This window comes from Oncorhynchus nerka, unplaced genomic scaffold (assembly GCF_034236695.1).
Source record: "Oncorhynchus nerka isolate Pitt River unplaced genomic scaffold, Oner_Uvic_2.0 unplaced_scaffold_1119, whole genome shotgun sequence".
In the NCBI taxonomy this organism is placed as follows: domain Eukaryota; kingdom Metazoa; phylum Chordata; class Actinopteri; order Salmoniformes; family Salmonidae; genus Oncorhynchus; species Oncorhynchus nerka.
In genome coordinates this window covers 104,622-118,537 of record NW_027040206.1, presented here as the reverse complement: position 1 = coordinate 118,537, position 13,916 = coordinate 104,622, and the positions used below count along the sequence as shown (strand labels likewise).

Below are 13,916 nucleotides of genomic sequence, written 5' to 3'. Positions count from 1 at the left end.
TACTAGTGGGTTATTAGAGGGCTGGGTTGATTCTAGTTGATGTACTAGTGGGTTATTAGAGGGCTGGTCAGCTGGTTCTAGTTGATGTACTAGTGGGTTATTAGAGGGCTGGTTCTAGTTGATGTACTAGTGGGTTATTAGAGGGCTGGTTCTAGTTGATGTACTAGTGGGTTATTAGAGGGCTGGTTCTAGTTGATGTACTAGTGGGTTATTAGAGGGCTGGTTCTAGTTGATGTACTAGTGGGTTATTAGAGGGCTGGTTCTAGTTGATGTACTGGGTTATTAGAGGGCTGGTTCTAGTTGATGTACTAGTGGGTTATTAGAGGGCTGGTTCTAGTTGATGTACTAGTGGGTTATTAGAGGGCTGGTTCTAGTTGATGTACTAGTGGGTTATTAGAGGGCTGGTCAGCTGGTTCTAGTGGGTTATTAGAGGGCTGGTTCTAGTTGATGTACTAGTGGGTTATTAGAGGGCTGGTCAGCTGGTTCTAGTTGATATACTAGTGGGTTATTAGATGGCTGGTCAGCTGGTTCTAGTTGATGTACTAGTGGGTTATTAGAGGGCTGGTTCTAGTTGATGTACTAGTGGGTTATTAGAGGGCTGGTTCTAGTTGATGTACTAGTGGGTTATTAGAGGGCTGGTTCTAGTTGATGTACTAGTGGGTTATTAGAGGGCTGGTTCTAGTTGATGTACTAGTGGGTTATTAGAGGGCTGGTCAGCTGGTTCTAGTTGATATACTAGTGGGTTATTAGAGGGCTGGTTCTAGTTGATGTACTAGTGGGTTATTAGAGGGCTGGTTCTAGTTGATGTACTAGTGGGTTATTAGAGGGCTGGTTCTAGTTGATGTACTAGTGGGTTATTAGAGGGCTGGTTCTAGTTGATGTACTAGTGGGTTATTAGAGGGCTGGTCAGCTGGTTCTAGTTGATGTACTAGTGGGTTATTAGAGGGCTGGTTCTAGTTGATGTACTAGTGGGTTATTAGAGGGCTGGTTCTAGTTGATGTACTAGTGGGTTATTAGAGGGCTGGTCAGCTGGTTCTAGTTGATGTACTAGTGGGTTATTAGAGGGCTGGTTCTAGTTGATGTACTAGTGGGTTATTAGAGGGCTGGTTCTAGTTGATGTACTAGTGGGTTATTAGAGGGCTGGTCAGCTGGTTCTAGTTGATGTACTAGTGGGTCATTAGAGGGCTGGGGTTATTACTAGTGGGTTATTAGAGGGCTGGTCAGCTGGTTCTAGTTGATGTACTAGTGGGTTATTAGAGGGCTGGTCAGCTGGTTCTAGTTGATGTACTAGTGGGTTATTAGAGGGCTGGTTCTAGTTGATGTACTAGTGGGTTATTAGAGGGCTGGTTCTAGTTGATGTACTAGTGGGTTATTAGAGGGCTGGTTCTAGTTGATGTACTAGTGGGTTATTAGAGGGCTGGTCAGCTGGTTCTAGTTGATGTACTAGTTGGTTATTAGAGGGCTCAGCTGGTTCTAGTTGATGTACTAGTGGGTTATTAGAGGGCTGGTTCTAGTTGATGTACTGATGTACTAGTGGGTTATTAGAGGGCTGGTTCTAGTTGATGTACTAGTGGGTTATTAGTGATGGTTATTAGAGGGCTGGTTCTAGTTGATGTACTAGTGGGTTATTAGAGGGCTGGTTCTGGTTAGTTGATAGTGGGTTATTAGAGGGCTGGTTCTAGTTGATGTACTAGTGGGTTATTAGAGGGCTGGTTCTAGTTGATGTACTAGTGGGTTATTAGAGGGCTGGTTCTAGTTGATGTACTAGTGGGTTATTAGAGGGCTGGTTCTAGTTGATGTACTAGTGGGTTATTAGAGGGCTGGTCAGCTGGTTCTAGTTAGATGTTCTAGTTGATGTACTAGTGGGTTATTAGAGGGCTGGTCAGCTGGTTCTAGTTGATATACTAGTGGGTTATTAGATGGCTGGTCAGCTGGTTCTAGTTGATGTACTAGTGGGTTATTAGAGGGCTGGTTCTAGTTGATGTACTAGTGGGTTATTAGAGGGCTGGTTCTAGTTGATGTACTAGTGGGTTATTAGAGGGCTGGTTCTAGTTGATGTACTAGTGGGTTATTAGAGGGCTGGTTCTAGTTGATGTACTAGTGGGTTATTAGAGGGCTGGTCAGCTGGTTCTAGTTGATATACTAGTGGGTTATTAGAGGGCTGGTTCTAGTTGATGTACTAGTGGGTTATTAGAGGGCTGGTTCTAGTTGATGTACTAGTGGGTTATTAGAGGGCTGGTTCTAGTTGATGTACTAGTGGGTTATTAGAGGGCTGGTTCTAGTTGATGTACTAGTGGGTTATTAGAGGGCTGGTCAGCTGGTTCTAGTTGATGTACTAGTGGGTTATTAGAGGGCTGGTTCTAGTTGATGTACTAGTGGGTTATTAGAGGGCTGGTTCTAGTTGATGTACTAGTGGGTTATTAGAGGGCTGGTTCTAGTTGATGTACTAGTGGGTTATTAGAGGGCTGGTCAGCTGGTTCTAGTTGATGTACTAGTGGGTTATTAGAGGGCTGGTCAGCTGGTTCTAGTTGATGTACTAGTGGGTTATTAGAGGGCTGGTCAGCTGGTTCTAGTTGATGTACTAGTGGGTTATTAGAGGGCTGGTTCTAGTTGATGTACTAGTGGGTTATTAGAGGGCTGGTCAGCTGGTTCTAGTTGATGTACTAGTGGGTTATTAGAGGGCTGGTCAGCTGGTTCCAGTATGACCTTTGATCCTACCTGCTGCTCGGGGTTCGATGAAACTCCTCTGGAGACGACGGGGGGGTGATGTCATCAACCTGAGACACCTCAAACAGCTTCTTGGCCACATCCTGCCTCAGACGCTTAGCCTTGGGAGCTACACACGGATACAAATACATCAACGACAAAGAGTCACCACAGTACTCTCTCTCACGTCATCACACTAACGGCAGAGAAGAAGGGAAGAGCTACTCACTGATTGGCTCGTCCGCCAGCAGGTGTTCTATGTCCTCTCCGTCACACGCCACAGACGGGCCTTCCAATTGGCCGAGGCTCCGTTCTGACGATGCCTGTGATTGGCTCCTGAGTGGCTGGTCACCAGCGGTGATGGCTTCCTGGAACGACTGAGGCTTCTGCTTCCGGAACTCTGACCGCTTAGTGGAAGGAGCTGGATTAACTGACCACACAGAGAGACACACATCAGAATACACACACATCATAATACACACACAGAGAGAGAGAGACATCAGACTACTAGGTAGGTAGCCGACAGTATTTTTCAGTGACAACACTTTTGTGGCGTCCTCAAATTACACACACAGAATACACACACATCAAATTACACACAGAGAGACACACACACACACACATAATACACACACATCAAATTACACACAGAGAGACACACACACACACACACAGAATACACACACATCAAATTACACACAGGTGTTAGGAGATGCAGATAGATAAGTAGCAGAGGTGGTCACCTCCGTTTCCTGTGAACAAGACCTGTAACATGGCCGAGGGGGAACCCTAACCAAGACCTGTAACATGGGAACCCTAACCAAGACCTGTAACATGGGAACCCTAACCAAGACCTGTAACATGGGAACCCTAACCAAGACCTGTAACATGGAGACATGGGAACCCTAACCAAGACCTGTAACATGGAGACATGGGAACCCTAACCAAGACCTGTAACATGGGAACCCTAACCAAGACCTGTAACATGGAGACATGGGAACCCTAACCAAGACCTGTAACATGGAGACATGGGAACCCTAACCAAGACCTGTAACATGGCCGAGGGGGAACCCTAACCAAGACCTGTAACATGGAGACATGGGAACCCTAACCAAGACCTGTAACATGGGAACCCTAACCAAGACCTGTAACATGGAGACATGGGAACCCTAACCAAGACCTGTAACATGGGAACCCTAACCAAGAGCTGTAACATGGGAACCCTAACCAAGACCTGTAACATGGAGACATGGGAACCCTAACCAAGACCTGTAACATGGAGACATGGGAACCCTAACCAAGACCTGTAACATGGAGACATGGGAACCCTAACCAAGACCTGTAACATGGGAACCCTAACCAAGACCTGTAACATGGAGACATGGGAACCCTAACCAAGACCTGTAACATGGAGACATGGGAACCCTAACCAAGACCTGTAACATGGGAACCCTAACCAAGACCTGTAACATGGAGACATGGGAACCCTAACCAAGACCTGTAACATGGGAACCCTAACCAAGACCTGTAACATGGAGACATGGGAACCCTAACCAAGACCTGTAACATGGGAACCCTAACCAAGACCTGTAACATGGGAACCCTAACCAAGACCTGTAACATGGAGACATAGGAACCCTAACCAAGACCTGTAACATGGGAACCCTAACCAAGACCTGTAACATGGAGACATGGGAACCCTAACCAAGACCTGTAACATGGAGACATGGGAACCCTAACCAAGACCTGTAACATGGGAACCCTAACCAAGACCTGTAACATGGAGACATGGGAACCCTAACCAAGACCTGTAACATGGGAACCCTAACCAAGAGCTGTAACATGGAGACATGGGAACCCTAACCAAGACCTGTAACATGGAGACATGGGAACCCTAACCAAGACCTGTAACATGGAGACATGGGAACCCTAACCAAGACCTGTAACATGGGAACCCTAACCAAGACCTGTAACATGGGAACCATAACCAAGACCTGTAACATGGGAACCCTAACCAAGACCTGTAACATGGGAACCCTAACCAAGACCTGTAACATGGAGACATGGGAACCCTAACCAAGACCTGTAACATGGAGACATGGGAACCCTAACCAAGACCTGTAACATGGGAACCCTAACCAAGACCTGTAACATGGGAACCCTAACCAAGACCTGTAACATGGAGACATGGGAACCCTAACCAAGACCTGTAACATGGAGACATGGGAACCCTAACCAAGACCTGTAACATGGAGACATGGGAACCCTAACCAAGACCTGTAACATGGAGACATGGGAACCCTAACCAAGACCTGTAACATGGAGACATGGGAACCCTAACCAAGACCTGTAACATGGAGACATGGGAACCCTGACCAAGACCTGTAACATGGAGACATGGGAACCCTAACCAAGACCTGTAACATGGAGACATGGGAACCCTAACCAAGACCTGTAACATGGAGACATGGGAACCCTAACCAAGACCTGTAACATGGGAACCCTAACCAAGACCTTTAACACGGAGACATGGGAACCCTAACCAAGACCTGTAACATGGAGACATGGGAACCCTAACCAAGACCTGTAACATGGAGACATGGGAACCCTAACCAAGACCTGTAACATGGAGACATGGGAACCCTAACCAAGACCTGTAACATGGAGACATGGGAACCCTAACCAAGACCTGTAACATGGGAACCCTAACCAAGACCTGTAACATGGGAACCCTAACCAAGACCTGTAACATGGAGACATGGGAACCCTAACCAAGACCTGTAACATGGAGACATGGGAACCCTAACCAAGACCTGTAACATGGAGACATGGGAACCCTAACCAAGACCTGTAACATGGAGACATGGGAACCCTAACCAAGACCTGTAACATGGGAACCCTAACCAAGACCTGTAACATGGAGACATGGGAACCCTAACCAAGACCTGTAACATGGGAACCCTAACCAAGACCTGTAACATGGGAACCCTAACCAAGACCTGTAACATGGAGACATGGGAACCCTAACCAAGACCTGTAACATGGGAACCCTAACCAAGACCTGTAACATGGGAACCCTAACCAAGACCTGTAACATGGAGACATGGGAACCCTAACCAAGACCTGTAACATGGGAACCCTAACCAAGACCTGTAACATGGGAACCCTAACCAAGACCTGTAACATGGAGACATGGGAACCCTAACCAAGACCTGTAACATGGAGACATGGGAACCCTAACCAAGACCTGTAACATGGGAACCCTAACCAAGACCTGTAACATGGGAACCCTAACCAAGACCTGTAACATGGGAACCCTAACCAAGACCTGTAACATGGAGACATGGGAACCCTAACCAAGACCTGTAACATGGGAACCCTAACCAAGACCTGTAACATGGGAACCCTAACCAAGACCTGTAACATGGAGACATGGGAACCCTAACCAAGACCTGTAACATGGAGACATGGGAACCCTAACCAAGACCTGTAACATGGAGACATGGGAACCCTAACCAAGACCTGTAACATGGAGACATGGGAACCCTAACCAAGACCTGTAACATGGAGACATGGGAACCCTAACCAAGACCTGTAACATGGAGACATGGGAACCCTAACCAAGACCTGTAACATGGGAACCCTAACCAAGACCTGTAACATGGGAACCCTAACCAAGACCTGTAACATGGAGACATGGGAACCCTAACCAAGACCTGTAACATGGGAACCCTAACCAAGACCTGTAACATGGGAACCCTAACCAAGACCTGTAACATGGAGACATGGGAACCCTAACCAAGACCTGTAACATGGGAACCCTAACCAAGACCTGTAACATGGGAACCCTAACCAAGACCTGTAACATGGAGACATGGGAACCCTAACCAAGACCTGTAACATGGAGACATGGGAACCCTAACCAAGACCTGTAACATGGGAACCCTAACCAAGACCTGTAACATGGGGAACCCTAACCAAGACCTGTAACATGGAGACATGGGAACCCTAACCAAGACTGTAACATGGGTAACATGGGAACCCTAACCAAGACCTGTAACATGGAGACAACCCTAACCAAGACCTGTAACATGGAGACATGGGAACCCTAACCAAGACCTGTAACATGGAGACATGGGAACCCTAACCAAGACCTGTAACATGGAGACATGGGAACCCTAACCAAGACCTGTAACATGGAGACATGGGAACCCTAACCAAGACCTGTAACATGGGAACCCTAACCAAGACCTGTAACATGGAGACATGGGAACCCTAACCAAGACCTGTAACATGGGAACCCTAACCAAGACCTGTAACATGGGAACCCTAACCAAGACCTGTAACATGGAGACATGGGAACCCTAACCAAGACCTGTAACATGGGAACCCTAACCAAGACCTGTAACATGGAGACATGGGAACCCTAACCAAGACCTGTAACATGGAGACATGGGAACCCTAACCAAGACCTGTAACATAACAAGATGGGAACCCTAACCAAGACCTGTAACATGGGAACCCTAACCAAGACCTGTAACATGGAGACATGGGAACCCTAACCAAGACCTGTAACATGGAGACATGGGAACCCTAACCAAGACCTGTAACATGGGAACCCTAACCAAGACCTGTAACATGGGAACCCTAACCAAGACCTGTAACATGGAGACATGGGAACCCTAACCAAGACCTGTAACATAACATGGGAACCCTAACCAAGACCTGTAACATGGGAACCCTAACCAAGACCTGTAACATGGAGACATGGGAACCCTAACCAAGACCTGTAACATGGAGACATGGGAACCCTAACCAAGACCTGTAACATGGAGGGAACCCTAACCAAGACCTGTAACATGGGAACCCTAACCAAGACCTGTAACATGGAGACATGGGAACCCTAACCAAGACCTGTAACATGGAGACATGGGAACCCTAACCAAGACCTGTAACATGGAGACACCCTAACCAAGACCTGTAACATGGAGACATGGGAACCCTAACCAAGACCTGTAACATGGAGACATGGGAACCCTAACCAAGACCTGTAACATGGGAACCCTAACCAAGACCTGTAACATGGGAACCCTAACCAAGACCTGTAACATGGAGACATAGGAACCCTAACCAAGACCTGTAACATGGGAACCCTAACCAAGACCTGTAACATGGAGACATGGGAACCCTAACCAAGACCTGTAACATGGAGACATGGGAACCCTAACCAAGACCTGTAACATGGGAACCCTAACCAAGACCTGTAACATGGAGACATGGGAACCCTAACCAAGACCTGTAACATGGGAACCCTAACCAAGAGCTGTAACATGGAGACATGGGAACCCTAACCAAGACCTGTAACATGGAGACATGGGAACCCTAACCAAGACCTGTAACATGGAGACATGGGAACCCTAACCAAGACCTGTAACATGGGAACCCTAACCAAGACCTGTAACATGGGAACCATAACCAAGACCTGTAACATGGGAACCCTAACCAAGACCTGTAACATGGGAACCCTAACCAAGACCTGTAACATGGAGACATGGGAACCCTAACCAAGACCTGTAACATGGAGACATGGGAACCCTAACCAAGACCTGTAACATGGGAACCCTAACCAAGACCTGTAACATGGGAACCCTAACCAAGACCTGTAACATGGAGACATGGGAACCCTAACCAAGACCTGTAACATGGAGACATGGGAACCCTAACCAAGACCTGTAACATGGAGACATGGGAACCCTAACCAAGACCTGTAACATGGAGACATGGGAACCCTAACCAAGACCTGTAACATGGAGACATGGGAACCCTAACCAAGACCTGTAACATGGAGACATGGGAACCCCTGACCAAGACCTGTAACATGGAGACATGGGAACCCTAACCAAGACCTGTAACATGGAGACATGGGAACCCTAACCAAGACCTGTAACATGGAGACATGGGAACCCTAACCAAGACCTGTAACATGGGAACCCTAACCAAGACCTTTAACATGGAGACATGGGAACCCTAACCAAGACCTGTAACATGGAGACATGGGAACCCTAACCAAGACCTGTAACATGGAGACATGGGAACCCTAACCAAGACCTGTAACATGGAGACATGGGAACCCTAACCAAGACCTGTAACATGGAGACATGGGAACCCTAACCAAGACCTGTAACATGGGAACCCTAACCAAGACCTGTAACATGGGAACCCTAACCAAGACCTGTAACATGGAGACATGGGAACCCTAACCAAGACCTGTAACATGGAGACATGGGAACCCTAACCAAGACCTGTAACATGGAGACATGGGAACCCTAACCAAGACCTGTAACATGGGAACCCTAACCAAGACCTGTAACATGGAGACATGGGAACCCTAACCAAGACCTGTAACATGGGAACCCTAACCAAGACCTGTAACATGGGAACCCTAACCAAGACCTGTAACATGGAGACATGGGAACCCTAACCAAGACCTGTAACATGGGAACCCTAACCAAGACCTGTAACATGGGAACCCTAACCAAGACCTGTAACATGGAGACATGGGAACCCTAACCAAGACCTGTAACATGGGAACCCTAACCAAGACCTGTAACATGGAGGGAACCCTAACCAAGACCTGTAACATGGAGACATGGGAACCCTAACCAAGACCTGTAACATGGAGACATGGGAACCCTAACCAAGACCTGTAACATGGGAACCCTAACCAAGACCTGTAACATGGGAACCCTAACCAAGACCTGTAACATGGAGACATGGGAACCCTAACCAAGACCTGTAACATGGAGACATGGGAACCCTAACCAAGACCTGTAACATGGGAACCCTAACCAAGACCTGTAACATGGAGACATGGGAACCCTAACCAAGACCTGTAACATGGAGACATGGGAACCCTAACCAAGACCTGTAACATGGGAACCCTAACCAAGACCTGTAACATGGGAACCCTAACCAAGACCTGTAACATGGAGACATAGGAACCCTAACCAAGACCTGTAACATGGGAACCCTAACCAAGACCTGTAACATGGAGACATGGGAACCCTAACCAAGACCTGTAACATGGAGACATGGGAACCCTAACCAAGACCTGAACATGGGAACCCTAACCAAGACCTGTAACATGGAGACATGGGAACCCTAACCAAGACCTGTAACATGGGAACCCTAACCAAGAGCTGTAACATGGAGACATGGGAACCCTAACCAAGACCTGTAACATGGAGACATGGGAACCCTAACCAAGACCTGTAACATGGAGACATGGGAACCCTAACCAAGACCTGTAACATGGGAACCCTAACCAAGACCTGTAACATGGAACCCTAACCAAGACCTGTAACATGGGAACCCTAACCAAGACCTGTAACATGGGAACCCTAACCAAGACCTGTAACATGGAGACATGGGAACCCTAACCAAGACCTGTAACATGGAGACATGGGAACCCTAACCAAGACCTGTAACATGGGAACCCTAACCAAGACCTGTAACATGGGAACCCTAACCAAGACCTGTAACATGGAGACATGGGAACCCTAACCAAGACCTGTAACATGGGAACCCTAACCAAGATAACATGGAGACATGGGAACCCTAACCAAGACCTGTAACATGGAGACATGGGAACCCTAACCAAGACCTGTAACATGGAGACATGGGAACCCTAACCAAGACCTGAACCCTAACAAGACCTGTAACATGGGAACCCTAACCAAGACCTGTAACATGGAGACATGGGAACCCTAACCAAGACCTGTAACATGGAGACATGGGAACCCTAACCAAGACCTGTAACATGGAGACATGGGAACCCTAACCAAGACCTGTAACATGGAGACATGGGAACCCTAACCAAGACCTGTAACATGGAGACATGGGAACCCTAACCAAGACCTGTAACATGGGAACCCTAACCAAGACCTGTAACATGGAGACATGGGAACCCTAACCAAGACCTGTAACATGGAGACATGGGAACCCTAACCAAGACCTGTAACATGGAGACATGGGAACCCTAACCAAGACCTGTAACATGGAGACATGGGAACCCTAACCAAGACCTGTAACATGGAGACATGGGAACCCTAACCAAGACCTGTAACATGGGAACCCTAACCAAGACCTGTAACATGGAGACATGGGAACCCTAACCAAGACCTGTAACATGGGAACCCTAACCAAGACCTGTAACATGGGAACCCTAACCAAGACCTGTAACATGGAGACATGGGAACCCTAACCAAGACCTGTAACATGGAGACATGGGAACCCTAACCAAGACCTGTAACATGGAACATGGGAACATAACCAAGACCTGTAACATGGGAACCCTAACCAAGACCTGTAACATGGAGACATGGGAACCCTAACCAAGACCTGTAACATGGAGACATGGGAACCCTAACCAAGACCTGTAACATGGAGACATGGGAACCCTAACCAAGACCTGTAACATGGAACCAAGATGGGAACCCTAACCAAGACCTGTAACATGGAGACATGGGAACCCTAACCAAGACCTGTAACATGGAGACATGGGAACCCTAACCAAGACCTGTAACATGGAGACATGGGAACCCTAACCAAGACCTGTAACATGGAGACATGGGAACCCTAACCAAGACCTGTAACATGGAGACATGGGAACCCTAACCAAGACCAAGACCCAAGTAACATGGAGACATGGGAACCCTAACCAAGACCTGTAACATGGAGACATGGGAACCCTAACCAAGACCTGTAACATGGAGACATGGGAACCCTAACCAAGACCTGTAACATGGGAACCCTAACCAAGACCTGTAACATGGGAACCCCTAGACCTGTAAAGACCTGTAACATGGAGACATGGGAACCCTAACCAAGACCTGTAACATGGACCCTAACCAAGTAACATGGAGACAACATGGGAACCCTAACCAAGACCTGGAACCCTAACCAAGACCTGTAACATGGAACATGGGAACCCTAACCAAGACCTGTAACATGGGAACCCTAACCAAGACCTGTAACCAAGACCTGTAACATGGAGATGGGAACCCTAACCAAGACCTGTAACATGGAGACATGGGAACCCTAACCAAGACCTGTAACATGGGAACCCTAACCAAGACCTGTAACATGGGAACCCTAACCAAGACCTGTAACATGGAGACATGGGAACCCATGGAACCAAGACCTGTAACATGGGAACCCTAACCAAGACCTGTAACATGGGAACCCTAACCAAGACCTGTAACATGGAGACATGGGAACCCTAACCAAGACCTGTAACATGGGAACCCTAACCAAGGGAACCCTAACCAAGACCTGTAACATGGGAACCCTAACCAAGACCTGTAACATGGAACATGGGAACCCTAACCAAGACCTGTAACATGGAGACATGGGAACCCTAACCAAGACCTGTAACATGGGAACCCTAACCAAGACCTGTAACATGGGAACCCTAACCAAGACCTGTAACATGGGAACCCTAACCAAGACCTGTAACATGGAGACATGGGAACCCTAACCAAGACCTGTAACATGGGAACCCTAACCAAGACCTGTAACATGGGAACCCTAACCAAGACCTGTAACATGGAGACATGGGAACCCTAACCAAGACCTGTAACATGGGAACCCTAACCAAGACCTGTAACATGGAGACATGGGAACCCTAACCAAGACCTGTAACATGGAGACATGGGAACCCTAACCAAGACCTGTAACATGGAGACATGGGAACCCTAACCAAGACCTGTAACATGGAGACATGGGAACCCTAACCAAGACCTGTAACATGGAGACATGGGAACCCTAACCAAGACCTGTAACATGGGAACCCTAACCAAGACCTGTAACATGGGGAACCCTAACCAAGACCTGTAACATGGAGACCTGGGAACCAAGACCTAACCAAGACCTGTAACATGGAGACATGGGAACCCTAACCAAGACCTGTAACATGGGAACCCTAACCAAGACCTGTAACATGGGAACCCTAACCAAGACCTGTAACATGGAGACATGGGAACCCTAACCAAGACCTGTAACATGGGAACCCTAACCAAGACCTGTAACATGGGAACCCTAACCAAGACCTGTAACATGGAGACATGGGAACCCTAACCAAGACCTGTAACATGGAGACATGGGAACCCTAACCAAGACCTGTAACATGGGAACCCTAACCAAGACCTGTAACATGGGAACCCTAACCAAGACCTGTAACATGGAGACATGGGAACCCTAACCAAGACCTGTAACATGGAGACATGGGAACCCTAACCAAGACCTGTAACATGGGAACCCTAACCAAGACCTGTAACATGGAGACATGGGAACCCTAACCAAGACCTGTAACATGGAGACATGGGAACCCTAACCAAGACCTGTAACATGGGAACCCTAACCAAGACCTGTAACATGGGAACCCTAACCAAGACCTGTAACATGGAGACATGGGAACCCTAACCAAGACCTGTAACATGGGAACCCTAACCAAGACCTGTAACATGGAGACATGGGAACCCTAACCAAGACCTGTAACATGGAGACATGGGAACCCTAACCAAGACCTGTGGGAACCCTAACCAAGACATGGGAACCCTAACCAAGACCTGTAACATGGAGACATGGGAACCCTAACCAAGACCTGTAACATGGGAACCCTAACCAAGACCTGTAACATGGAGACACCAAGAACCCTAACCAAGACCTGTAACATGGAGACATGGGAACCCTAACCAAGACCTGTAACATGGAGACATGGGAACCCTAACCAAGACCTGTAACATGGGAACCCTAACCAAGACCTGTAACATGGGAACCATAACCAAGACCTGTAACATGGGAACCCTAACCAAGACCTGTAACATGGGAACCCTAACCAAGACCTGTAACATGGAGACATGGGAACCCTAACCAAGACCTGTAACATGGAGACATGGGAACCCTAACCAAGACCTGTAACATGGGAACCCTAACCAAGACCTGTAACATGGGAACCCTAACCAAGACCTGTAACATGGAGACATGGGAACCCTAACCAAGACCTGTAACATGGAGACATGGGAACCCTAACCAAGACCTGTAACATGGAGACATGGGAACCCTAACCAAGACCTGTAACATGGAGACATGGGAACCCTAACCAAGACCTGTAACATGGAGACATGGGAACCCTAACCAAGACCTGTAAC

At 47.6% G+C, this 13,916-nt stretch overlaps 1 protein-coding gene across 1 annotated transcript in view; it reads right to left on the bottom strand.

The window, feature by feature from the left end:
* chtf18 (CTF18, chromosome transmission fidelity factor 18 homolog (S. cerevisiae)) overlaps positions 1-13,916 on the bottom strand; it is a gene marked incomplete at its 3' end in the record, with an annotated part of 89,211 nt that overhangs the window by 70,308 nt on the left and 4,987 nt on the right. The window contains exons 2-3 of the mRNA XM_065016145.1: positions 2,936-3,136; positions 2,719-2,836 (exon numbers count right to left, since the gene is read on the bottom strand). Coding sequence (XP_064872217.1) covers positions 2,719-2,836; positions 2,936-3,136 — 319 coding nt within the window. The remainder of the gene's footprint in view (positions 1-2,718; positions 2,837-2,935; positions 3,137-13,916) is intronic.